Source organism: Amblyomma americanum, chromosome 1 (assembly GCF_052857255.1).
Source record: "Amblyomma americanum isolate KBUSLIRL-KWMA chromosome 1, ASM5285725v1, whole genome shotgun sequence".
Lineage (NCBI taxonomy): Eukaryota > Metazoa > Arthropoda > Arachnida > Ixodida > Ixodidae > Amblyomma > Amblyomma americanum.
In genome coordinates this window covers 36,940,156-36,968,068 of record NC_135497.1, presented here as the reverse complement: position 1 = coordinate 36,968,068, position 27,913 = coordinate 36,940,156, and the positions used below count along the sequence as shown (strand labels likewise).

General features: G+C 42.3%; 1 protein-coding gene across 1 annotated transcript; it reads right to left on the bottom strand.

Moving 5' to 3' along the window:
* Positions 1-1,690: 1,690 nt before the first annotated feature.
* LOC144112646 (DNA polymerase lambda-like) lies at positions 1,691-27,868 on the bottom strand. The gene is made up of 9 exons (XM_077645455.1): positions 27,086-27,868; positions 26,946-27,020; positions 26,779-26,886; positions 9,532-9,711; positions 9,217-9,345; positions 8,991-9,159; positions 5,329-5,417; positions 3,876-4,037; positions 1,691-1,849 (listed from the first exon to the last, which is right to left on the bottom strand). The coding sequence occupies exons 1-9, from the start codon at positions 27,524-27,526 to the stop codon at positions 1,742-1,744; spliced, it is 1,461 nt and encodes a 486-aa protein (XP_077501581.1). The 5' UTR covers positions 27,527-27,868; the 3' UTR covers positions 1,691-1,741.
* Positions 27,869-27,913: the final 45 nt, after the last annotated feature.

Below are 27,913 nucleotides of genomic sequence, written 5' to 3'. Positions count from 1 at the left end.
TTACACTTCCTCGTTTGAACATGAATAATATAACAGTTCAGCCAGAACTATTTATACCTCATTCAGAGAATGATCCCACATTCGGCTTAGCTAGTCAGACTTCATTCCTGGACAAATTGTACATCCTTCCAGATGACTAACGTTAGATGTAAACTGCACAGATATATACACTATATACAGCAGGATATAACAGAAGTAGAAACAATATACATACACAGTATTTACTTACAGCTGAGGATTACTTCAGATATATGATATAAACACTCCATAAAACCAACTGCGTATGACAGGTCTCTGCATACATGCCCTTCCATCATAAAGGCAGTCTGTGTAACCCTGTTTAAGAGCACTTGAACAGCTGCAATGCCCTGCAAGCAAAAGGACGCCTCTCTATAGTTGCTAGGGTCTACAGTTAATGCTTACAGGTGAGCAGAGCCAGGCGAGCATGAGCACTTTACCCAAAAACCATGGGCTGCTCGCTAAGTTGTTTTTATTTAGTTCAGTGCAGCTTTGGTGTGCACTCCTCAAGTGCTCTAAACAAGGGTGATGCAGATTGTACAGTAACTGCCTTTTTAGTTTGTCAAACATTAGTTCCTTTCCAGAAAATGAAGCATATGTGTGGCTAACACAGCACTGCTTCAAATGAAGCCAACTGCAACGTCTCAACAATATCTCGTTATAGTAGATCTTTTTCTGTGAATTACCTTGCTACCCTCAAAACTGTTGAAACAGTCCAATGCTACAGAGCACAATGACACATCCAGTGCACCTTTCTTTCTCTGAACTGAACTAAAATCAGCAAAAATGCATATGTAAGGCCCTCATTTTTGGGTCTTATTTTTTTCAGAATTCCGGCAAGTGGGGGGGGGGGGAGTAAAAGTCTGACACTATTTAATGAGTTCTACAAATCACTTCCTTTTTCAGAATATTTTTTCATCAAAAATAATCGATTATTAGCAGGTTTTTTTTATGTGGGACAAAAAATTCCTCTTATTTGTATGCCCATTATTTCCATAAATAATCTATAAATGACATCCTTGAACCACGAAACTGTTTACCAAATGAGATATTTATTCTTTTCAGTGCAATTATTTCGCTGTGTTCATTACTGCCATGTACAGAACTTCAGCGTCGGCCTTTTGTGCATTAAGACAGTTGCTGTGACATTGAATGAATGCAGAAACATTCACAACATTGCAGCACCTATTTTAAATGCACAAAAAGCATAAGGCAGGACACCATTAGTGTGGGCAGCGCTTGATATAATGATGCTTTTAAGGCATCCCGTTAGTATTGGTGTCGGCTTTTATAAAACCTACTTCATGAGCTCCATGCCATTGATAAAAGAAACTAAAAAGGGTTTACAATTTGTAAGAACTTACAAGCAGCACCTCTCTAAAAACAACTGCCAGGCCCCCACCAGTTCCCACATCATGCTTTCAGATTTGTGCACTGGCAAACCACATTTTCTTGAAGCTGCATTTCCAGGAAGAAATTGGGTTTAATCCAAATTTGAAGAAATACGCTCGGGCTGCAAGAATCGGGTGAAACTGGATTTTGTCCGAAAACAAAAATTCCAATGTATGTGTTGTCCCTGTCCTTGCCTCTGTCCCATTCTTTGTACTGCAGCTATCATTCAGTCATGTCACGTGGCCCAACAATAAAATACAGTGAAAACAAACAGGCTAAATAAAGCAAACAGAATTATAAATTTTATAAAAAAAATGGCATCCACTTGGAGCTAGTGGTCTCTCTCTTCAGGTGGTCGATATTCAAGCCCAAGGTGTTCAAAAATTGATTCTTCTGTTGGAGTGGGAAGCCTGTTTCCGTATCCTATTTTTTCTTCACCCTGAAAAAGCACAAGTTTGCAGCAAAAGCTATTGAGACCCATGTAAAGTATTTGTCAACTAGCCTTTCTTACAAACTGCTCTTTCTCTTCGATCATGCAAAAGTCAGTGATTAATCCATGCTTTTGATATACACATCAAACAGGATAGAATAAAGGGCCTACTACAGTGAACAAAAGCATAGGCACAGAGAAATTACAATATCACATTATGACCATTCAGTTCCATCTATGTCTCTGTGCATTATGATGAGGTGTTGACTCACAAAGGACACATAAACCTAGCTGCTTGCATAACCACAATAATAAAATTATTTGCTGCAAGTGGCTCAGCAAAGCTGCATTACAGAGAAATTACACAAAACTTGAATATAACAACATATGAAGCCATAATGAATAGTCCGCATCGTTTTTGGAGTGTGTGACTGACATCCATCGTCAGCTTCAAACGCAGGTTGCCGCCAGCCTAAAATAGAATCTACTAGACTAACTTTGCTTGGACCAGTCAAGCAGCTCGCTGTGGCACTTTCAGAGCACCGACACATTTACTTTTATGAAAAAATGTGAAAAATATTACGAGACACGTGTTCTCGGAAATAAATTTATTCTAGCTCTACCGCATGATCCAGTTGCATGGCATAGTGGTATCAGCGGATAGAGCATACACGTCCCATCATACATGGGACTGAAGAATAGACGCCTCATGTCATCGTCTTATGTGGCATGAATTTTAGTAATAAAACGCATCCTGTATTCTACAAAGCTGTTGCCATAATCTTTCCAGCTGATATTTGCACATCAGCACATTGCATGGACTCTTTAGTAAAACGAGCTTTTGGGCAAGTTGGTTACTTTGCTTCCACATAACTGCAGCGTAAAAAATTACGAGCACAAAAAAGGGGAGAAACACATTGTTTGCCGTCATCCGTGCTGAGTTTTGAGAGGACACTTCTCCATTTTCCTCAATGCATGTTTTAACTGACGCAGCAACTCGGCATGCGGGACAGAGTAAAAAAAGTCCGCTACATCTACAGAAAACATGTATACCCGATATTTTCCTTGTTCCAGGTAGGCTGCGACATCCTTCAAATTTTTGGCAGCGAACGGATCATGTATGTTAACCTTTTGCAAACGCTGATACAAGCTGACCGGGTTTTGCCAAAAGCCTTTATCGCTCACGATAGCAATAAAGGATGATAGCAATTTTGTAAGTGATGTGTCAGTAGGCTTCTACATTAACAAGTTGGCATTTTTGAGATCTGTCTTTTAGGTTATGATGAATGCACACGTGTATCGGGGCTTGTCGTGAATGTACCTTGCGCCCATGCGCGGGTTTTTTTTCTATAAATTAGGGGGCCAGCCCTTGAATAAACCAGTTCATAGTTTGCGCTCGTCCTGTGCTATGTGTTTTTCTCTTTTGTGTTGTGGTTTTAGCGCAACATAACACGGCTTCTCTAGACGATCACCAACCAGCCCGACAACACCTCTTGTTAAACCAAAACGTTATTACCCTTACTTGCTTACTCAGAACAGCAATTTGTGAACAAAGCTGTGCCCATAGCACCCAAGCTACTCTCATGTGCTGTCACATGCACCAGATACCTCTCAGGGTACATCTACTAGGGGCTGCATAGTGGTACCATTATTGGGCTGTATATTGTATTGAGGCCCAATAAAGCACAGTGGGCTAATACTGCATATATTACGTGCCTTGTGAGCAGCAAGTTGTATGGTAGATGCACTGCTTATGGCTTACAGAAGAGAATAAAGTAGCAACCTGCCATAAGAGCTCAACATGTGAACATATGTGCAAATTGCACAGCAATAAAACATCCTTAACTTCCTGCCAGAACACAATAATATGGCAGAATGTTTGTTTCCACCCATCAAACTTACTGTCCACATAGTGAACCTCTCCCTCGGAATAAATTCACTCTAATGAGTACTGTAGCCAAATATTACATATACAATGTGAGTTGTGTTCATTTCATCCCCTTTTCAGGGATTTGCCTAATGTCACAGTACTCACCATTCTGCAGACATCGGCATAGAGGCCATGGTCATTAAGGGACATGCCTTTGCGACGTGCAAGAAGACGCATGGACCGGTTGAAATGCGCAGAGCCAGTGAAGGCTAGTAGCGAACATGCAAACTCCTCCTGGGACACCACAAAGATGTCTATACGGCGGTGCTGAAAAGACAGGCAGACAGCTGTTTACAGACAGTGAAGCAGGGCAAAAATAAGAATATGAATTTTGAAAGGTGCACCTTTGCACAATGTTATTTTCCACCAGTGTGAACTAAATATGCATTAAAGTACTAAAAATTATTAGGTAAAGCTAGAAACATGAGCATTCAATCTTGTTGTGGAAGCTAAATTTCCACATGCAATGTATGAAAACACCTTATTTTTCTTACAAGGCGAATAGTGCAACAAAATGAAAAGATGTAGAAACACCTGTCCTGTCAGTACTAGTCCTATGTGTATATTTTCTTTGGGTTCTTGTTTTTCTGTGCTGCATGATTTAGACCAACACACCCAACTTTCAGTTTTTCCTGCGCAGTTTATTTTTCCCACCAAGATGTTCAGCATACACTAATAACTACCTGTACGTTTTTTTTTCTAATCTGAACTCAACCCTCAAAAGCAAATTAATGTTTGGAAAAAAATGCAGCACCCCAATCAAGTCACCACATCCCGCAGGAGCAAAATTGTATTCAAGGAGAACTCTAATTTGGGCTACTTGGTTCATAATTCACTAAGAAAATAGCGCAAAATACGGGAACAAAAGAGAAACATACAAGACAGGGCCAGCGCTGGTCCTGTCATGTTTGCTTCTCTCTTGTCCCCGCATTTCACGCCGTTTTCTTTGTGAAGCAAAATTGTGGAAATTTCTCCTTCCATGCACACCTCTCCCCCATTTCTGTTCTACTGAACACAGACTGTTGTCGCAATACACACCACGCTCTGTCATCATACTGTTGCATCAAAGTAATAAGACAGCTATTGTATTTTCCGGTATGGTATATAGTCTGCAAGACTCATCAAAGGTTATGCGCAAAACAGACGACACGAAGACAGAAGACACGACAGGATAAGCGCCAAGCCAACTAGCCGACAACAACTCTTGCTGAAATGCGGAACTCAGCTTTGGCTCAAGAAAAATTTTCTTTGCACTAGATTATCCGCACCCGGTACGTACTCCACACCCACTGCGTTATCTGCACCAAGTACATAAAAATTGTGTCGGGCATCTCATGCTGTATTGGGCAATATTAAAAAAATTTCATTTGTTCACACCTACAGGCTGCCTGCATATCCAAAAATTTTAACCTTTCAATATGTATAGCTTGTGGGCTGCATACCGGAATTTACAGTACACTGCTGCATATACTTAGCATTCCTACAGACAAGTTTTTCCTCCATCAGCAACACAAAAAGGGGACCAATGTGAAAATAAAAAAATACAACACTGCCTCACCTTACTACCCATTCCAGGAAGTCTGCAAACACCCATGTACTTCAGACTGTTGCCCTCATGTGGTACAGCAAGATCATCGGTGAAAAATGCTACCCAAGCACGCATAAAAACAAAAGCAAGTTCCACATGTTAAAAGAAGTCAACACATGCATTTCAAAACACTGCATAAACAACTGCTTCAGGACTGCTTAACCTCCTTCCAAAAAATTAAAATCCTTAAATATACTGAGTACCGTAGCTTAAAACCATGGACAATAAAACCCATTCCTACGGTAACAACTGCACTAAAGCATTGTTTTACTGTTTTTTTAATGCACTAATTTGCAGGCTGAGGTGCAACTTGATTTTTTTTTTCACATGGCACATTGAATTATTCTGAGAGTGATTTTGCATTTCATTACAGAAGGGAAGCAGCCGTCACATTAGAGACAGCTTCTGAGCTTAACGCTGCACAAATAATAAAGGCAATCTACATGCAGCACAAACCATTCCCCATTCACTAACATCATACAAACACAGAAAGGTGCTCCTGGAAGATAATTAAAATGCAATAACTTCACAGTTCATTTGTAATGATAATGCAGTCAGTAACATGCATTGCACTACAACATGTGGCAAGTGTACCTGAATCGTACCAGACACAAATTCCAGTACAATAATTATACACATCATGTGTTTCACTTTTACCATTCGCAACTGCCCCGTGCATGCAGTCTTGTACCTTTTTGTTTTTTTATTTGTCACTGTAATATCTTTTGCATTGTATTTTTTTTTTTGTCACTCCCATGTCAGCCTACATTCAAAATAAATTGTTCTTTGCCTGTATGCAATAAGCTGTCGATGTGAGTGGCAGCACTATTGCAAATAAAAACCAAATGTAGCCAGTCATGTGCCGTTGTGTTTTACTATTTCCAACAGCACTTGCTCTGCATTAAAATAAAAAACCATGAAAACTGACCACTTGTGCAAGATGCTAGCACACCTGTGAAACAAAATAGCTTTTTGGTTAGAGTATATAACAAGGTAAAGAAACCCAATGACGCATATGTTCAAACTAAGCACGTGATAAGGAAGTAATTACCCATTAGCATCCACCCAAGCGTAGCTACACGGCTACAAAGGAAAGCTACACAGCTTCTACAGAAACTTCATAGTTGAAGAAAAATGTGTCCTAGTCCAGGCTATGAACCCAGGACCACCACCTTTCCAGGGGAAGTCACTCTGCCAACTGAGCTAACCAGGATGGCTTGCAGGGCAAGAGCGAACTGATCAACTCGAAGTGGGATCAGTATTGATGAGATGTTTAGGGGAATCCCGCAATGTGGAGTATGTTTGTAATAATGGAGTAATCACTCATTAGCATCCACCCAAAGCAGCCATATGGCTACAAATTAAGGAAGGCTATACAGGTTTCGGAGGAACTTTGTAGTTGAAGAAAAATTTGTCCTCTTCCAGAGTCCAAACACCGGACCACCGCCTGCCCAGGGCAGTTGCTCTACCAACTGAGCTACTATATACTGCTGCATTATAAGTCGACTCCGAATTCAAGACAACCCTCCACCTTGCAGCCCTCGCTGGACAAAAAAAAAAAAAAGTTGTCTACAAATATAAGTTAGCACCAGTGTTGTAGGCGTTACCGAAAAAAAGTAACTAAACATGTTACTCGTTACGTTAACAAAAAAGGAACACGTTACCGCCCTACGTTACCTACAAGAAAAGGTAACCCGTTATCTTTACCGTTCCCGAAAAAAAGTACCGCATGTTACTTTGCCGTTACTTCATGGATATAAATTTTAAGTTTTCATCACCTTAAGAACTTACGATAACAAATTTATAAAGATCACATTTTCATATATAACATCTAGCCCAAACAACGATTTTACGCGATATCCTGATTTAATGAGAATAGTTTGCAGAAATGTGCAGGAGCTTAGCAATGTTATAGTGGCGTAAAGTTGCCTGTAGAGTTACAAGTGTTGGATCCTAACTCTGTTGCACATGGTGAAGCCATCTTCTGAATGTGGCATTAAACACAAAATGACACTCCATCATCAATTCTAACTTCACAAAGAAAACATTGCCGAACTCCCAACAAATTTAGAGTAATTCTGAAAAATGTGATGTTCCAAAATGCTCGGCATGCTTCCACTCTGTAGAGAGCTGTGTGTGTGAGTGGTTTGGGAAGGGGAGGTAGGTGAAGGCAAGTGTGTGAATGCGTGTTCGTGCAGGTGTTTCGTGCTTTATGGCTATTGTCTTTTCTTTAGTTGTTTGCGTTGTCAAGGGCAGCTGTTTTCTGGAATGCATGCGAGCCCCAACAAGGGTTGTCGGGAGCAGCTGTACATTCTATTTGTTTACATCACTTTAGGTGCTCTGCGCTTTTTCTAAAAAAAGGGGGAGGAGTGGGTCACAACTGGAACAAAAAGAAACTAGTAACGTGACACCCCACGTTACCGAAAAATGTTAACGTAAGTACGTTACCCATTACAGTTCCGAATTGGTAACGAGTACGTTACTAAGTTACCGAAAAAAGTAACGCGTTACTTGTAACGCGTTACCGACAACACTGGTTAGCACGTACACACCCCACGATCCTACGCTCCTTTGCAGTGCTTGCAGCTCAAAGTAAAAAAAATGCATAAAAGGCCAGCAGTCAGAGGCAAATGGAGATCAGAGGCAATGAAATGGCGCTCCATCCTGCCTTTCATACTTGGGTGTGGCTGGCTGACCCCCGACAAACTGAGCTGCCAAAAGTCCGGAAGTTTTGAAATCTGGCATGATATGTTCTCTGCAGTTTAATTTTGCTCTCGCGCTGTCTACTGCTAGCCAGGAAGAGCAACTGCCAGTGTGAGCAAGCCAAGTAAATGGCATGCAATTTGAGTTTTCGTAATGGAAAAGATTTTCACACTAACTTTTTTTTTTCTTCTTGTGACACATGAAACTCCATGCATTGTGCTGGGAATGGGTACTATCATGAGGCATCTCCGCGGCTCAGCCAAAACTATATCTTAGACCCCGTAAATATGTCAACTCTGCATGTAGGACAACCCTCCAATTTCAGATGGCCATTTTTTGGAAAAAAAATGTCGCCTTATACGTGGCAATATATGGTAACCGGGATGGCTAGTAAATGGCAGGGCGAGAGCGAATTGATCAACTGCTCGAAGTGGGAACAGTGTTGGCCCAATGTTTCAGGGATTCCCCAAGTTGTAGTAGATTTGTGACGAGAAAGTAATTACTTATTAGCATCTACCCAAGCTTAGTCATACAGCTACAATGGAAAGCTGTATAGCTTTTGTAGCTCTGTGGCTGCACTTGGGTGGATGGTAATGAGTAATTACTTCCATACTGCAACCCTACTCCACCTTGGGGGATACCCCTAAACATTGGCCCAAGTATACGATGTTTCTAGTCAAAAAGACCAAACGATCTCTTGAAAACACAAATGGAACATATTGGAATCTCACTGGTTCAAACTGGCTCCAAATCTGATTTCGACAGTTCAAATTGGTCTTTTTTGATTAGGTTTTCCTTTGAGGTACTCCAGGTTACGCGTAAAACACATTTTGGTTTTCGGCATAAGTGTATGCAGCTTCCACTGATTTTGTGGTAATGTGCATGTGCAACTAAACAAAGTAAAGGCAGAAAGTGTAAATATAGGTCACCACTGTCATGGAGAATTTGAAGTATCCTGCAAAGTACGCCTTTGTGAGACCTGCCGTCAGGATGTGTGATCAGGATATCGACATCGCCGCACATGGCCCTGCCTCTGCGATAGGACCCACATGGAACAACCTCGAGTCCAGGCTGGACAGACAGTGCAGCTTTGGCCACCTGCGGTTGGTACAGTATTATCAAAACTTGCCTCGTTAGTGCTCTTACCATACGCACCATGTCTGCAATCAGGCCTGCTTCAGCACGTGGCATCTTTTCAAGGAAGTCATCAAAATGTTTGAGACCGATCTTTTGTTGGCTGGTCAGATTCCCTCTGGCAGCAAGTTCTTCCAGTGAGTGAAAACCCTAGTCACAAGACACAATAACACACAACCAGATTGTGATTGGTGACACATTTCGTTTCCAGATACAGGATTATATGGCCTACTGCACAAAGCACATAAATGAGTGAACACCAAACTGCTACATGGACAGCACGACAGCGCAATGTGCCAAAGATGGGGCTCATTGCAAGTTAAAAGCAGAGCTCACCTGTTGGACCCACTTTTGTGCAGTGGATGGACCAGCACCCCAAATTTTTGTGAACAGATTCTGTGAGACTAGATTCTCCTGGCTCTGGAATTCTTCCAGCTTCTGGAGCTTGCCCTGCTGAACAATCTCCCATATCTTATCTGCTAGTCTTTCACCAATATTCGGCAAGGATCTGGCTTCCTACACGAAAGGAGAAAGGTAAAAAATATTGCATGCAAATTTCAATATAAATTTCTTGACAGTACTGTTTGAATACCATGAACTTTCACCAGGTTAGTCAGAGAATCAGATGGACAACATGCATAAAAAAATTACGGGCACGTACAGTACGTGATGTGACAAACCTGTGTTTGAAGTACTGGTTGTACATTTTAGTGCGAAAGCACTACTTCACGGGGTCAAACCCTACCAACCAAGAATCTTGCTGCGTCCCTGACCTTGAGGATGCAGAAATAAAATATTGCCATGAATGGGTTTTGAACCCGCGGTGGCGTGAACAGATCAGCTTCGCTGGCCACTGCACAAGACCACTGTGCTATCGCTGCAGCCGATCACGCCTCGTGTTATACTGCAACACACACTCGCGCTGTGCATTGCACACAGTTTTCTTCATCAACTTCCATCTGCGGTTCGAACAGATCAGATCAGCTTAACCTCGATCAGAGCTTAATCCAAGTCTAAAATCGTCGCCAGACGTGCCAACGACCCAGTAAAGCAAAACCATGAGCCAAACAGTCTAAACACATGCTTTTGCACGTCTACTCAGTTATGTTAAAACCCTAGCAATTTTTTCTTTTACGCTGATCGCCTTCCCACTGTGTGTAGCCTGATTCGGCCATTGCTTTATTGTTCCAGTGCTATTTGGGCTTCTGGTGGGTGGATGGTGGGCTCCTCACTCTCCTTCACTAGGGCCTCGGCTTTGGCTTCACACAGTCCACGTCATTGGGTGAAGGGGGTTGGAGAGGAGGCTTTCTGGAGAGTGGGTGAAGGGTGGCATTTCTGGAGGATGGGGGATGTTTTGGAGAATAGTCACATTACTGCTAACACAGACAAAAAATTATGGGGGCACCTATGCAATTCTTATGATGTGTAAAGTCGAGGGCATTGCTTTTGTCGCTGAGTGTGTCACTGAATGGGATGAGCATATTAGAGGGGCAGAGGCATAAAATTTCAAAGGCTAACAGAAAATATTGGTTTCTTCAGTGTATGATAATTCCATCAAGCAAGTTACAATCTCTATGACATGTGTATATGTGATCTTTTGTGCCTTTTCTCTATAGACGTCTGTCATCTTTTATTTTTTAAGCTGAAATGTTGTATATTATTGCTGCTTCATCCTGCCAGAAGAAAGAAGCAGCAACCTTCGTCAAGCTGCTAATTAGCAGCTCATTGTATTTTTGCCTAAAATACAAGATATAAAAAATGAAATTTTATTACAGGCACCGAGTTGAACATCATTTAATATGATTTTCAGTACTGGCAAGCAAGCAGCTTTGACACTTCCACCTGCATGAAAATTGACACCATATAGATTATAATACAAGCAGAACAAAAATCAAGACATCTCTGTGCCTGCCCGTCAAAAAACGCTGACACAGCTGTTTGCCAATTCATGGTGGATGTATGAGCAGAAATAACACAAAGCTGCATGCTGATGCTGACTGAAACAGAAAATGGTAAAAGATGGCTTGTAATCAATCAGACAAGCTATACTCTTGCTTTCCGAGCTTATTTTCTGTACTAGTATGCTTGTAAGTGCACTGTGGGTATGCCTCAAGGTTCTGTCCTTGGTCCGATTTTGTTCTCTCTATATATAATTGACCTACCGCAATTTACCAATCACTTTTCGGTTTTTATGTATGCTGGCGACACTGCTCTTTTATATGCTCATGAGTCTATAGCTGAACTAATCAGTATTGTTAACCAAGAATTAGAAACTTTGCAAAACTGGTTTTCCTCGAACAGGCTTGTTGTAATTTTAACAAGACAGGATGCATTATATTTAAGAGCCCCAGAAAAACAATAACTTCAAATCGGCCTGCAATGCACTGGCTGGGCAAACCAATTTACCCTGTTATTAACACCACTTATCTCGGAGTAATTCTGGATGAGAACTTGGACTGGAAACCCCATATTCAGGCACTTTGTAAGAAGTGAGGTGCAGCATGCTTTGCATCTGTATAAATGCCATCACTACTTTGGAAAAGACACGCCTAAAATTATTTATTTTTCAATTTTTCAAACCCAGTTGTCATACTGCATTGAATCCTAGGGAAACACCTAACAGTCTTATTTGGAGCCGCTTATGGTTTTACAAAAAGGGCAATTCGATTCATGACACCATCTAACTACAACGCACACACTGCTCCTCTTTTTAGGCATATGAATATACTGCCACTTAACTGATTATTTCAGTACAGAGCCCTACTAACAGTACATTCGTGCCTTAAAAACAATTACCCGCTACACTCATCTGTATTCACGCCGCCATCGAGTATCACTCGCAATGCTACATATGGAAATTTCCTTCTTCCAAAGATAAAAAACATCTACAGAGAAAGGACCATAGGCCATGTAGGCACAAAGGTATGGAATGACCTTCCAGACAAAATAAAGCAGAGTAATACTTTTCCTGTATAGTTAAAAAAATACTATAAACTGGAGTTATGTTAGTGTCTTTTCTTATCTGCGTTGAGGCTGTTAATTGTGTTCCGAATTTGTTTTTTGTTGTTCCTGATTGTTGTTTTTAAGTGCATATTTACTGTCTCCATAGGAGCGTCATTGAAAAAATTTATTTGAATTTTCTATTTTATTCCATAAGCCTTTTACATTGATATGGATATAATTTTTTATGCCTGCAGTTAACTACTAAAGGAAATTATTTGCATGAATCCCAACTAGCTTTTAACTAGTGATCCAGATGTTAATGCAATCATGCCTCTGTAAAGATTGTTTGAAAATTAAACCAATCAATCTTTTAATCAAGGCAAAAAACCAGCTCAACTCTGATGTCCACTGCCCTTTAATATATTATTAACAATAACAAAGGGTCCCTGCACACTGCCCTGTGGAATTGCCAAAAGTGACTGAGAGTTCATGAGAAGACAGCAAATGCTGACAAATTGTGTCCCTTATTTAAGCAAGTATGAATCCAGTCCATTAAGCAATCAGGAAGGCTAATCATCTCAAGATTCTGGATTAGCTCTGCAGCATCAAATGTTTTCCCAGAGTCCATGAACATAACATATCTGGCCTGACTTATCAGGCGTGCTGGAAAGGGCATGGACAACTGCAGCTAATTGATAAATGGTAAAAAAGCTCATCATACAACCATAATGGACATGAATAAATATATCACTGCTACTTAAAACAGTTACATGATTGGCTGTGTCCAGCATTTGAAACACAGCATCAGTGAGACTTGAAAAGACACTGTGATTAGCTGAAATAATTTGATGTTTCATTATTCAATGACAGGGAAGCTGATGAGCATGCACATTTGCTTTTTTTTTTTTTGCACCTCAAAACCCTCCGAAACTTCGACAATACAAGTTGGTGGGCGAGTTGGTGTTCACATACGGCGATCCATAACAGCGCGACAGACAGAGCAGAGAAAAAGGGACACTACACAGAGCGCTGGCTCGCAACTAAAACGTTAACTGACCGCCAGCCAGTATAAATACTGCCTTGGTGGCCGGGAAGGATACAAGCACACATGACTTGCGTTACATTCAAAATCGCCAGTGCATCAGGTACATGCCGACGGGTAAAAGTCATGGGGGAAATAATGTCACCGCTACAGCAGGCACAAGTTAGCATTCACAATCAAGGTAATGATTTTCCTTATTTAAAAGCGCTGTAGAGGGAGTACTGAGACATTGTTCTGTGGTCCTAGCTATCAGGTGGACTTCTATTATTTCCCTTGCTTTCACAGAGCTATTATTAGCCTTGCTAGTCGCGGTTCTTTGTTATATCACACAGCATTCCTTATAGAGTGGAAAACAGACTTTTGTGTCGTGATCGTCTTACTTCTCTTCGTCGCCTGTGCAGTGTCTGCAGTGTTTCCTACGTGGCCTGTGATGGCGACACAAGAGACATTATATTCGTGCTCATTTTTAATCGTTCGTTAACACATCGGCCAGTTTGGCCGATGTAGTAATGGCTGAAGGAGTAATTTATTCTCTGCCTCTGTCATGTGGCAAGTGTTACATCGGCAAACTGGCCGATGTTTTAATGAATGATTAAAGGAGCACGAATATAATGTCTCTTGTGTCGCCATCACAGGCCACGTAGGAAGACACTGCAAAGACGACGAAGACGAGGAAGACAATGACGACACTAAAGCCTGTTTTCTACTTTATAAGAAATGATCTGTGATAGCAAATAACGGCGACTCGCTAGCAAGGGAAATAATAGAAGCCCACCTGATAGCTAGGACCTCAGACCAATGTATCAGTACTCGCTCTGCAGCGCTGTCAGATAAGGAAAATCATTATACCTTGTTTGTGAATGCTAACTTGTGTCTGCTGTAGTGGTGACATTATTTCCCACGTATGACTCTTATCTGCTGAAACGTGCCTGATGTACTGGCGATTTTGAATGTCACGCAAGTAAAACGTGCTTGTATCCTTCCCGGCCACCAAGGCAGTATTTATACTGGCTGGAAGCCAATTAACGTTTTAGTTGCGAGCCAGCACTCTGTGTAGTGTCCTTTCTTTTCTGTCATGTCTGTCGTGCTGTTATGGATCTCCAAACTTATTTGGCACATTGCACACACAACTGGGAAGGGCACAGTACTGAAAGTATTACAGTTATGCATTCCAAACAGGCTAGTTAAGTGCTTCTCAATTGTTTAGAACTGTGGTTCAATAGGCGCCTTGAGTTTACCATTTGAGCTTCCTTTTAAGCTGGATTATTATACCCCTGGATTATTCCAGGGGTTGAGTTTCTTTTTTTATCTTTATCTGGAATCAAATTAAGATGTCAGTAGCTACATGAACATCTAAACTCCTTCCACAGCTTTGTGGTATCATTTCCATCAAAGCTGCTGTGACAGAGCTTAAGCTGTCATCCATGGCTCACAAAAACAATTTAGAGTAAGGAACTTTTTTCTTGGAGTGTTGCGCCCATCAACAGGACACAATAACATACCAATTGATAGCCAGATTAGAGATCTCCACAAAAAGAGCAAAAATTTCCAAGTGTTCATGCTCTGCTATGCAACGTGCCAAACTCAGCAAAAGGGGGTGCTGCGCTTCTGCCTGCCCTTTGCAAAGATATACAGTACAGTCTGTACTGTATACTGCAGTATAGAGCAACATGGGGTACCACAATGATCGCAACAGGCACACAGTCACATGCCTGTTACTGGTCACATGATTATCTGTGACCTCATCAATGTCATGTGACCTTGAATCTGTGACTGTCAACATCTATTCACGAGACACTGCACTGACAAAGGTGGATACATGGGTGGTGTGTGTCTCAGTCCTTCGTTCATTCATGTTTTTTGCATTACTCTTATGTCATATATCTTATGCCTTAGACCGTCTATGATGATGAAACTCCACTCTGAAAAGGCTCCCTACAATGGCTTTTATTGCAAAAGTTACAATATACCAGCTCGAAAAGATAAGGTCAAGCATGGAACCTATTACAGGAATGCATGTTGGTCGTTTGACAACCTGTAGCAATCAGTGAGCCAGCATATTGCCATTCAAGTAGTCAACATGTTTCCTTAACCCGCAAGACATTTTGTAGAAAATTGTGTGCTTTACTAAACAGGCAGTTTTTTCTTGCAGTGTGCTCAACCTAGCTCTTATTTTTTTTGTTTCAGGCTAATTTAGCATCCTTCATATTGCAAACAGGGTGCTTTTTTATGCCAACTAGCAATGCAGCACATATTTATTAAAACGGTTAGCGTGGCAGCACGTTACCTGCCATTTTCTTGCAGACAAATTTTGCCACCGCTACTAATGGCAATTTTTTTTCTGAATTTCAAGTGTCATGTACATCTTTGAAAAAGAAACCAGTTCCACAATTCCTGGGGTGCTAGTTCCACAACTGCTGGTACTTTAATAATAATATTTCAGCTATTATGGCAGCTGGTGAGAAATTCTGTACATGCATGTAAAAAATTTACCACTGATGTGTGCCGTCAGAAAATTAACAAACTGACTTCTTTGATGCCTGGATGGATACACCATTTAGGTGGAAAAGTATTTGTTTTGAATCAACATAGTACATGCCACCTAAAAGGGTTAACAACTCAGGCCTGGACCTAGCACAAACCCAAACATCACACAGATAGTATAGTTAGCCAGAGTGGACACAGCATCATGTGGGTCCACTCTGCCTTTGTCTGTGTCTTCTGCGCTAGTTTGTAACTATGAACAACCAAATAGCCTATATCTCTACCCTTATAAGAATTCAGTCATGAGAACATATTGGCAAATTAATGTAAAAGTCACTTAAGAGGACACTGAAGGGTGGACGCATTAGAAGTACATAAAACCAAAAGACATGTAGTGATGCACGTCAAAAATTGCAGTAGCTATGCCAAATCATGTGAATTATTCACCAGCTATGCGCAACATAACATCCATATATGGATTACTCCAAAGCACAACACTACTTTGATGGGATGAGAGCAGTGGCGCAAAGATACGAGGACACAAAGTGTTGCTCACTTTGAATTCTGCCCACTCAGCTTATAACACAAAGCCACTGTGAGCAACAACTTCAGAAGCGCAAGGCATCGTCTGCACTCCTTCCAAACAGTGAGGCTACTATGACTTGAGAGGATGATTTCACTGCACCACAGCATAAAGGGTGGTGAACATTAAATGATACCAACAGTTGATAAATAGGACAGCGAAGAGCCGTTGAACTGGCAGGTCAAGTGGTATCACTTTTGTTCATTTCCTCGAATTCCTTGAGAGCTTGGAAGTTTACATGTCACAGTCATATACTGATGCGTAAGCAAGGCACGAAAGGAATTTGCAGAAAACTACCAATATATACCCCTCAAACTCTTCAGGACCTGTTAACCAAGCATTGGAGGAAATTTAACAAAGGAAATATAACTACAGGCAATCAACTAGCAATGTATTTACTGAAGAGATACAATTCTAAATGAAATTATAGATGATATGAGTAAGACCACTCATGAACAAAGGCAGAGAGATGCATTTGTTGATTTGAAAAAGAAAAAAAAAAACTTTTTTATCGCAATCTCACTACACTTACCGCTCAAGCTTAAGAATATACTGAAGAATGATAAACTTGTCAGATGAACTGGAAGGTGCTTGCCACTAAGGAAAGAGTTCATTTTACTTTTAACAGAATTTCCAGCACAACTTAGCAGGTACGATCAGGCATTCTGCAAGGATCTCTAAAAGACCTTATGCTTTTTGTATTTGTAGCGATAGCTACACTACGGTAGCATTTCGAGCCTTCAGCGCGGCGGCGCGCTATCCTGTGGCTGCGCCGCCACGCTTTCATGTGGCTTCATGTAGTGCGGAGCAGCTGCCGGCAGCGTGGCGCCATGGCTGATCACGTGGTTCGTCACGTGGTTGGTCACGTGACCAAGTTCCACTCGGCCAGCTGTAGCTATCGCATCACTCCAGGTTTAAACAGAGCTAAACCAACGCCAATTTTTCTATTTATATTAATGACATGGATCTTGGCTTTCAGCCAAACATAACAATACAGCACGCAAATTGAACCGTTATGACGACAAACACAATGTTCTATCAATCAGATAAGACTTGGCAAATATTTGGGTAAAACCTGTAAGTGGCGTTAAAGATTCCAAAAGGGCCTTAGGGCCTCTTGCGTGTTGCCTTAGGGAACACGCAAGAGACCTAAGGAATAGGGAAGGTGCTAACCTTGTCGAGCACTGCGCAACTTGCAAGGATTGCACACCGATGTTTTCGGGAGTAAGGATTCCGAGCAGAAGCAAATTAAAAACAACCCGTGAAACGATAGAGGCCTACTATATTAAAAAAGCTGGGTCAGGATGTGTCAGCGATACTTCAGTCTTTTTGTATAATGCAGAAAAGGCGTTCCTTTCAAAGTTTTTGCGATAAAGATGTGACGAGATTCTGTTATCCTATTTTTTTCCTTTTTGGTTCTTTTACGGTGTGCGCTTACGCTGGTCTAAGAGCATTTAAGCTGTGTGTATGTCTCTGATTAAACAGTTGTCAGTCAGCGCTGTGTTTGTCCTTCTTCTTTTCCGTCTTCTTTTCTTTGGCTATATGCCATTGCACTGGAATACTATGAAGGTGATTCCAAAAGGATTTCGATGTGTATGACCTGCAAAAAGAATTATTTCGTATTTTGTTACAAATCTGATACCATACCCCTCAAGAACATAAATGAATTTGAGTACCTGGGGATAGACAGTCATGCCCCATTAATATATATGTAATCATCATCATCAGCCTATGTCCACTGCAGGACAAAGGCCTCTCCTATAACTCTCCAAATAACCCTGTTCTATGCCAGCTAGGGCCGTCTTATCACTGCAAATTTTATCTCATCTGCCCACCTAAATTTCTACCGCCCCCTGCTATGCTTGCCTTCTCTAGGTATCCAGTCCGTTACCATTAACGACCATCAATATTCATATAGGAGGTTGTGGCCAAGTACTACACCAGGGGGGCCAAATCCTGTTCTGGTGAGGGAGTGTGTTACCTGTTCTGGTCACCGAGATCAGGCCGCACCCTTTGCCTGGCTTCCCATTAATACAACCTCTGTTAATATGGACAACTAGAATTATGGACAATTTTACTGGCGACCAAACTTTTTTCACATATTTTGCCTCGTTAATATGGAAATTTGCTGTCCGGGCAATGTAGAGGGTGAAAATGTACAATGTCTATTGGGGTCCACGTAATTTTGTTGCGTTACATTGACAGCGATGAAAACAAAATCTCGAATTCTCCAAACAGATATTTCCTTGCTCATATTTCGAGCCCTGGACAACAGCGAAAAGCAGTGCAAAACTGGAAATACCTTAGTGACAGCTTTTTTTTTTTTTGTGCTCATTTTACAGTGCCAATGTGCCCAGCTGACGTTTGTTACGGTTTGCTGTATTTCGTGAACTGATGTGAAGAATGTGAAGCCGCTTTCAACAGCTGTCAGTGACTAAGTTTGGATATATGTACTAGAGGTTCACGAGATGTGAAGAATCATAGTAGAAGATATGGCATCAGGCCACGAGGTGACATCACACATGTGACGCTTCAATAGCGGCTTCAAAACTGCACGATAATGGTGCAAGATAATGGCGACCAGAATAATTCGCTTGTACTCCCAAGGTTTCGTCCAATTTCCACTTCATTGACTAGCACTATGCACGGAAGCAGGACTTATTTACAGTGTTTTTTATTTGATTTTTTTTCACCAATTATTATTATGGATTACTCACTTCATGAATAGTTTTGCTCGAGAACCAAAGTGTCCATATTAATGAGGCACAACTGTACCTCAAGAAGACCTGAACTGTTTAACTCATGTGATTCACATCTGCAGCAGTGTGACAGAAAGCCTTGGACACTGAAGAAGGAACTATCTGATAAGATGCCACAGGTAAAGCTGACTACATATAAAGTGACAGTAATGCTGCTCCTGACCTATGAAATCCATGTAAGATGAGCTTTTTAGGCAAGTTGATTTCACTCTTCTGGCATAACAGCAATGCAAGGAAACGGCATTCATGAGGAAGGACACATACACATTGGCCAACATTGCACTTACCACTGTTTATCGGTAGAAAGCACACAAACACAAAATCTGTGCTGCACATGAGTGGAAAAAATTAATGAAAACCGGATAAAGAAAGACCTGCCAGAGAAAGTGCATGATCCAATACACACAGAGAAAAAAAAAATCACATGGCAGAAAAGATCAAATTTCAGTGTCCATCTGTGTGCACGTCCATGTGTATATCTCTGTTCATTTTTATGACTCCTTTCTTGTAAGCATCGTTTCACTGCATTGCAGTTATATGCAAGAAGACATGCAAATCATGTTTGACTACCATACAGTGAACAAAGTACAAAAATTGGCAGTGGTTTAGCTCTGGTTAAACCAGCAGTGACGCAATAGCTACAGCTGGCCGAGTGGAACTTGCTCAGTTGAATTGCAAGTGTCTTTCACCACTCCATTTCGCTGGGCGTTCCTTCTTCATCTTTGTCCCACTTGACATAGCGCATGCGCACAGCTGTGGCAGCTCGGTTTCACCGGTGCGCCGCGCCGCCCGCAGCAGCTGCTTCGCATCACGTGACCAACCATGTGACAGCGTGGCGGCGCAGGCACTGCCACGCTGAAGGCTCGAAATGCTACCATAATGTAGCTATCGCTACAAAAAATGTGGGTGGGTCCAAAACTAAGTATTCAGGTTTATTTGTAATGCCTGAACTAGATTGTAGTCTATTACAGACCTTAGAAAATAGATGCCATACTTATGACTAAAAAGCAAAAATGGAATACATGTGACTAGGTCTCTTATTTAAAATCTAGAGTGAGCACTATTAGGTATAACTATGCAGCACCTAGTCGGGGCCCTTCCGACAACACAACAAGGCCATTCCTGTCTTCTGTTGCACACTGCCCGACAAGGTTTTCCGTGGTTGAATTTCACACATTTTCCTCACAGCGGATGATGCACCATCTCTTACACCACAGGCTCCCCAAATATCTTTGAAAGGTTTGGCACAGAAAGAAATGCCAACAATGAATGTTCCACGAGTTGTTCTCACACAGTTTCTTTTTTTTTTCGCAGTGCCCAAAATTGGCAAAAACAAGTTTCAGACCACAACAGCTGCAAAATGGGCAAAATTTTCGGACTGCATGCAAAGGGATTAAAAAAACACATGAAACCTGTCAGACCATTAAAATACAGAATGGACTGTTTCAAGTATTTTTGTTTCGTTCGCCCAATAGATGACAAGCACAAGCTACCAAACAATGATGCGAAAATAATGCTTAAAGGAAAATTGAGGAGAAATAAGACAATTGGCCTATACCGATAAGGTACCAAACTCTAATCACAAAGACATTCTAAGAACAGAGCATTTATAAGCTAGAAAAGACCATAAAATGGAATACAGGTACCAACATCATCGGCTGATTTTGCAAGTAAACTGAGCGCGTCAACACCGATTTTTAGGCATGGATCCCGGAAGTTATGCTACACTGCCATGCACTTCGAAATGGTGGCAACCTGTCCTTTTCACTAAGAACGTCAACTGACAAGAAGATTTTTTAAATCCAGTTTTCTAGCCAGTAAATTTGCATTTTTCTTTCGGACAAACGTCAATATGGCCAGAGAGAGAGAGCCAGAATATCAGTTTTTACTCAGAACAATAACTGGATGATGATGTCCTCAGTGTACCCTAAATGAAGTGATATAATGACTGCTTACTCTGTAGCTGAGTACCAGTTATGATAGTTACCTGTATGCATGTGGTCTTTTGATTTGTTTTACTTTATATGGCCTGTATACAGTATATAAAAGAGTGCAGCAATGGTGTAGAGGTAGAGCATCCGCCTCGCATGCAAGAGAACCGGGGTTTGAATCCTGGTGCCGTGCAATTCGCCACCAGATTTTTTTTTAATCCGCATTTTGATGAAATTGCATAACCAGGCATGGGGTGTGGCCTTATCTCGGTGACCGGTACCAACAACGCACTCCCTCACCAGAACAGGATTTTGCCACCCTGGTGTAGGACATGGCCACAACCTCCTATATGACTAAACCAATTAACCCTTGGCCCCGAGTCCCCAGCGGCTGCAGAGAAACTGGCTGATGAGGTGATTAGACCTGTGATGCAGCGGAGGGTGCGGAGAATCTCTGGCTCTGGACAGGCCACCATTGGAAACAGAACATTTAATACTAGAACCTTTTCCAGTGAGGCTAGTTTAGCAGCGCTGTTTGAGGAACTAGCTGGTATTAAATAGGACTCAATGGGGCTTAGTGAGCTTAGGACACATAAGGCATATACAGTGTTAAAGGGCGTGCACGTACTATGCTATCGTGGATTAGCCGACAGACGAGAACTAGGTGTGGGATTCCTCATAAATAAGGATATAGCGGGCAACATAGGGGAGTTTTATATTATTACAGAGATGATGGCAGTTATCATAATTAAGCTTAATAAGAGGTACAAATTGAAGGTGCTACAGGTCTGCACGCCTACATCCAGCCATGATGACCAGATACCGTAGTTGAAAGCTTCTATGAAGAAGTGGAATCGGCAATAAGCAAAGTAAAAATACAGTACACTACTCTGATGGGTGACCTCAATGCAAAGGTAAACAACAAGTATGCAGAAGACCAGGCAGTGGGCGACTATGGCATAGGCTCTAGAAATAGCAGGGGGGAGTTATTAGTAGAGTTCACAGAGAGGAATAATTTACAGATCATGAATACCTTCTTTGCGGACGGGAAAACAGGAAGTGGACGTGGAAGAGCCCAAATGGTGAGACTAAAAATGAATAAACTTTATAATGCACACTCATCCTGGCATCGTGCAGGATGTAAAGGTCCATGGAAAGGTGCGTTGCAGCGACCACAGGATGGCAAGGTCTCGAATTAGCCTAGTCTTGAAGAGGAAATGGAAGAAACTAGTAAGGCAGAAGCCCATCAACGAGTTAGCCATAAGCAGAAAAATAGAGGAATTCAGCATCTCGTTGCAGAACAGATATTCGGCTTTAAGTGAGGAAGACGACCTTAATGTTCAAGCAAAGAACGATAACTTCATAGGTTTCATTATGTAGTGCACAGTAGAAGTAGGCAGTAGGATGGTTAGACACGATACAAGTAAGTTCTCTCAGAGACAAACGATCTGATTAAGAAACGCCAAAGCATGAAAGCCTCTAACCTCATGAACAGAACTGAACTGGCAGAGCTATCAAAGCTAATCAATAACCAACATAAGAAAGTTTAGTATGGAGAGAATCGAGCATGCTCTAGAGAACGGAGGTAGCCTAAAAGCAGTGAAGAGGAAACTAGGCACAGGCAAAAATCAGATGTACGCGTTAAGAAATAAAGAGTGTAATATCATTAGCAATATGAATAAGATAGTCGAAGTAGCTGAAGAGTTCCGAACAAATCTATACTGTAGTCAATGCAATCGGGATGTTGAGAGAGCCAGCAGCACAGAGCAATGGAACATCCCGCCAGTAACGAAAGAGGAAGTAAAGAAAGCCTTAGGAGCAATTCAAAGGGGGAAAGCAGCTAGTGAGGATCGCGTAACAGCATATCTGTTAAAGGATGTTAGAGAGATTGTGCTAGAAAAACTAGTCACGCTGTACACGCAATGCATTATGGCCTCGACCGGAGCAGAAGCTTGGAAGAACGCTAACATCACCTTAATCCATAAGAAAGGAGATGTCAAGGACTTCAAAAATTAGACTGATCAGCTTACTGTCCGTTGCCCATAAGATATTTGCTAAGGTAATTACTAATAGAGTCAGGTCAACCTTAGACTTCAATTAACTATATGATAGGCAGGCTTTCGAAAAGCATACTCGACAATAAACCATATTCACACAATCAGGTGATAAGAGAAATGTGCAGAATATAACCAACCCGGATATTTAGCACTCATAGATTACAAGAAAGCATTTGACTCAGTCGAAGCCTCAGCAGTCATGCAGGCATTGCGGAATCAGGGTGTAGAACAGCCTTATGTAAAAATGCTCGAAGATATCTATAACGGCTGCACAGCTACCATAGTCTTCCAAAAAGTCAGCAAAAAAATTCCAATAAGGAAGGGTGTCAGGCAGGGAGACATGATCTTGCCAATGCTATTCACCACCTCTTTACAAGAGGTTACAAGAGGATTGCGGACAGTTGGGGATAAAGAGTTAATGGAGAATACTTTAGTAATCTGCGATTCACTGATGACATTGACATGCTAAGTCACTCAGGGGTTGAAAGCATTATCAATAACTCGGCAGGCAGAGCAGAACGGTGTGTCTAAAAATTAAGATGCAGAAAACCAAAGTAATATTCAACAGACTCGCGAGGAAAGAGCAGTTTACAAATGGTAGCGAGGCTCTGGAAGCTTGTGTTAGGGAATACGTCTATTTAGGGCAGGTAGTGACCGCAGATCCAGATCATGAGAAGGAAATAACTAGAAGAATAAGAATGGGGTGGAGCGCATTTGGCTGGTTCTCTCTGACCATGAGTGGCAGTTTACCAATGTCCCTCAAGAGAAAAGTACACGACAGCTGTATCGTACCAGTACTCATCTATGGGGCTGAAACGTGGAGGCTAACAAAAAGGGTTCAACTTAAATTCAGGACAATGCAACGAGGTATGGGAACGAAAATGATAGGTTTACCGTTAAAGGGCAGGAAGAGGCCAGAGTGGGTCAGATAACAAATGCGGGCTAATGACATCCTAGTCGAAATCAAGAAAAAATAGGCTTGAACAGGGCATGCAATGCGAAGGCAAGATGACCGATGGTCGTTAAGGGTAACAGAATGGATATGTAGAGAAGGCAAGCGCAGCAGGGGGCGGCAGAAAGTTAGGTGGGCGAATAAGATAAAGAAGTTTGCAGGGATAAGGTGGCTGCAGCTGGCAAAGGACAGGGTTAATTATGGAAGAGGCCTTTAACCTGCAGTGGATGTAGTCAAGCTGATAAGAGATATGAACTGAAGTTGCACGTACTGTCTGGAGCACATACTGTCGGGAGCAAAAGCGGTCTACACCATGTGTGGCTCGCTGTTTTTTTGATGCCCTTCAGTGCTTATGATGAGCATAAGCACCTGGATGGAAATGAGCAAACTGACATGCCTCTCAATAAAAAAAATTTTGGGGGACACTTAAACTCCACCTGGGTCCCTTCAGCGGACTCTCCACACACAGACATGAACACTGAACGAAGACAATGTGCACTTCATCCTGCCTGCACGCCGTCTGTTGGGGTAGCGGCATAAACCATTTGTGGGGGTTTTCCAGTGGCCACCACATGCGAGTGCCACTGCGTGATCACCGACCATGCAATGGAAATTTCCACTTCCCATGATGTGCCACAAGTGTCCGTGACATCATGGCTTTCCACAGGCACAGAGAATGTCTGACACTCATTAGTATACTGCCCACTACGTGACACACCAGACCAGAAGTGACACCAAACCAAACTGTAAGTGAAACCAGAAGTAACGTCGCTAGACTGGAAGTGGTGTCAGCCAAACTAGAAGTGACACGGCTCCGTTCAGAACTGCACGCCTGACTCCCCAAACTGTCACGCAAGTACAGGGCTGACTGCGTTTTAATGAGTGCGAGAGGTAGCAGAGAAATGATAGCGGGCTATCAACCAAGACGCACAGTTTATACTGTGAAGGACACCTCCGAACGGAGAACACTGAAGTCACAAAGGTGCATTCAACACAGAACGCAGGTTCCGCACCGAAAAATTTATCGAAGATGACGCACACTTCATACTGCTCACGCGCCATCTATTGGGGAAACAGCATGCATCAGATAGCAAAGGTTTTCCACTGCCTACCGCACGCCGGTGCCACTCACTTAATTACTACTTCCGTAATCAGAACCTCTATAACTGTACACATACTCATTAGCATAGAGTCATAAGATACAATTTCACGTGAAAGACCACACAACATACAAAACCCCACATGCACCCAAGCGTGCACCCATAAGTACTTGCACCCATAAGCATGCCTGAATGGACCAGGGGTAGTATGTCTGACTTGTAACCCAGGACACTCAGGTTCAAATCCCATCTAAAATCATTTACTTTATAAATGCAACAACCTTTCATTTGCATTATATGCGTTGTTCTTTAATCACTTTGATTCCACAGATCCCCGTATGACGTCACATTTCACATGATGTCGCATGTGACATTAGTTTCTCTGCACAACGTCGATGGGACGACGACACTGCACAATGCGACCAATGGGTCGCCGCCGCTTTTTCCACTGAATGGGAGCCTTTATGCTATTGCGTAAAGGTGCTGCCAGAAAGTGGCCTTGCAATGAAGTCCAACAAGAATTTGCACTTTTGTGCCTGCTAGTACAGTGTATTCACCACTGTGTGCATCACTCCATTTAACTGTATAATTCTGTTTCTGCATTGCTTTCTCTTCCTGCGAATAGTGCACAGAGTTCTGAATGTACACAAAATGGGACTCATGTCTTGACCCATCCAAGCAAGGAAGCAGTTTGTAAGCATCAGCCTCACGTCTTACAGATGGCCTGCACATGGCATCATGGCCATCATGACAGAGGGCCAGGCATAGCTTCCACAGTGTAAGTAGTAGCAGGTGGCAATAAGGGAGATTAGAAAAATGAGTGGGTTACCACTAAGCTTTATGGTCTCTCACCTGAAAAGTCATATTAATGTTGGTGCAAGCCATCTACAGCATGGAAATAAAGAAGGCCATACCAGTGATATGGCAATAAAATGTTAATTATAATATTCAGTGTGAAGCATGTTGGAACTACGCTGCATTCCAAAGCAAAGTTGCGTTCTTAAACAATGCTTTATTGACACCAATAGACCATTTAGGCACAAATATGAGAGGCCTGCCTTTTTCTCTCTCTCTCTGCTATTAAAAACACTGAAGCAGACACTAACACTTCCCAAATCATGCTGGGAGAACAAAACAGGAAGCTACTGATGATGAATTTTTATGGTGCAAGGGCAATTTTGGCCGGAGCACCATGGCACAAGATATTTTTCGTCCACACAAGGTTGAGTTAAAGACCCATTTTCCAAGCACCAGGCCAGGGGGAAGCTTGTACCCATTGGAAACCGGTGGATGCCAGGCAGCACCGCGAATCGAACCCCACACCTTTGGCATACGAGGTGCACACTCAAACCACTAGGCCACTGAACAAAAAGATGCAATGCCTAAACTCCAGTCTGTACTAGCAAAGATGTTCTAGATATTAACAACATACATACACCATCTACTTGTCTTCTGCCATTACGCATGTTATAAGTGCTTAACAATTTCCCACACTCAGTTTTATGTTCCTTATATATGGCAGAAGTACTACTGTGTCATATCTGATACTGCTGTCTCTTCGTGCAATCTCATTTGCTTGTGCTTATCTGCAACAATGCTTGAACAATAAACTCCTCTGAATCATTCCTGGCTCAATCCAAAGAGCACCATTTTTGCCTACACTGCATGCATGCATGAAGATGCAGTTGTGATCAAAACAGTAGGATGTTCATTCATCAAGATACTCATTTACCTCCCATGTTGCGATTTCAGTGGGATGCCGCTTGAGCTGTATGATGGCTTTTTCATATCCAAGGGCTCTCCAGTGGTCATTTGTACTTTGGAAAGTTTCAACCATGGCCTAAAATGAGATGAGCTTGAGTGATCAAGAGGCCTGATGCGCCAGATTAAGGACATCACCTCCAGCTGGTCTGTGATGTGAGAGTTCTTGTTCACCGGCACATCTGTGGAGGCAACTGCGCACGCCCACTTGTCCTGCACGAAGTAACAGCGTTTCTTCACGGCACATACTCTACTACTAAACGCGAGATAACACATACCGAAACTACTGCCTTTCGCTGTGTCGAGCAAGGCTCAGGGTCCTGAGACGTATCGGACGGAGACGCAGTTTCTGAGCGGCGACTAGAAAGTCTCGCCTTCTTTGGAGGTGCAACGTCGGAGTGTGGGCTACACGCCGAGCCAGCAGTTGACAGTGCTTTACAGCGCAATTCATACGCTGCAGTTTCGAGAAGTAACCCACTTTTCAAACAGTCACTAATCCACGCACATTTCACAATTTTTACTTCTGGCTGCAAGCTTTCGGTGTCCACTATCTTAGACAAGCGCCCTTCGTTCAGCGCCTCCGCTACGACCATGTGCGTGGCCAATTTTTCGTCACACACCACTGCTGCCCCGTGCTCTATAAGTCTGCTTTGGAGAAGTTTTACCCGCGGCCCACCAATACTTGTAGGCACGACAAAAACGCGAGTACCCGCAAACATCGCATACAAGAAGTCAGAGCGGCGCACTGCGCGGGAAACGCTATCAACGTTACGGCAGTGGTTACGGACATACGACTAACCACGACCAGTAGTTCGCGCTATTAACTAGACGGAAAGCTGACGCCACCACCTATAACAGCTGAACGACCTGAACGAGCCGCAACGTAGAGATGGGTCGCTCAGGAGTGAGCCGGATCTTCTGAGCCGCTCTTTTAAAAGAGCGGGTGAGCCGTGGCTCAGTAAAAGTGAGCGGCGGTTCTTTTGGAGATCCGGCTCACTGATCCATAGGACCGTAGTCCCGCGTAGTGATCCGTGCCGAACGGCGAAACTAGTACACTCTACTAGGCTCGGCTCGGCTCAAACATGGCTCAAACAGCAAAAAAATTG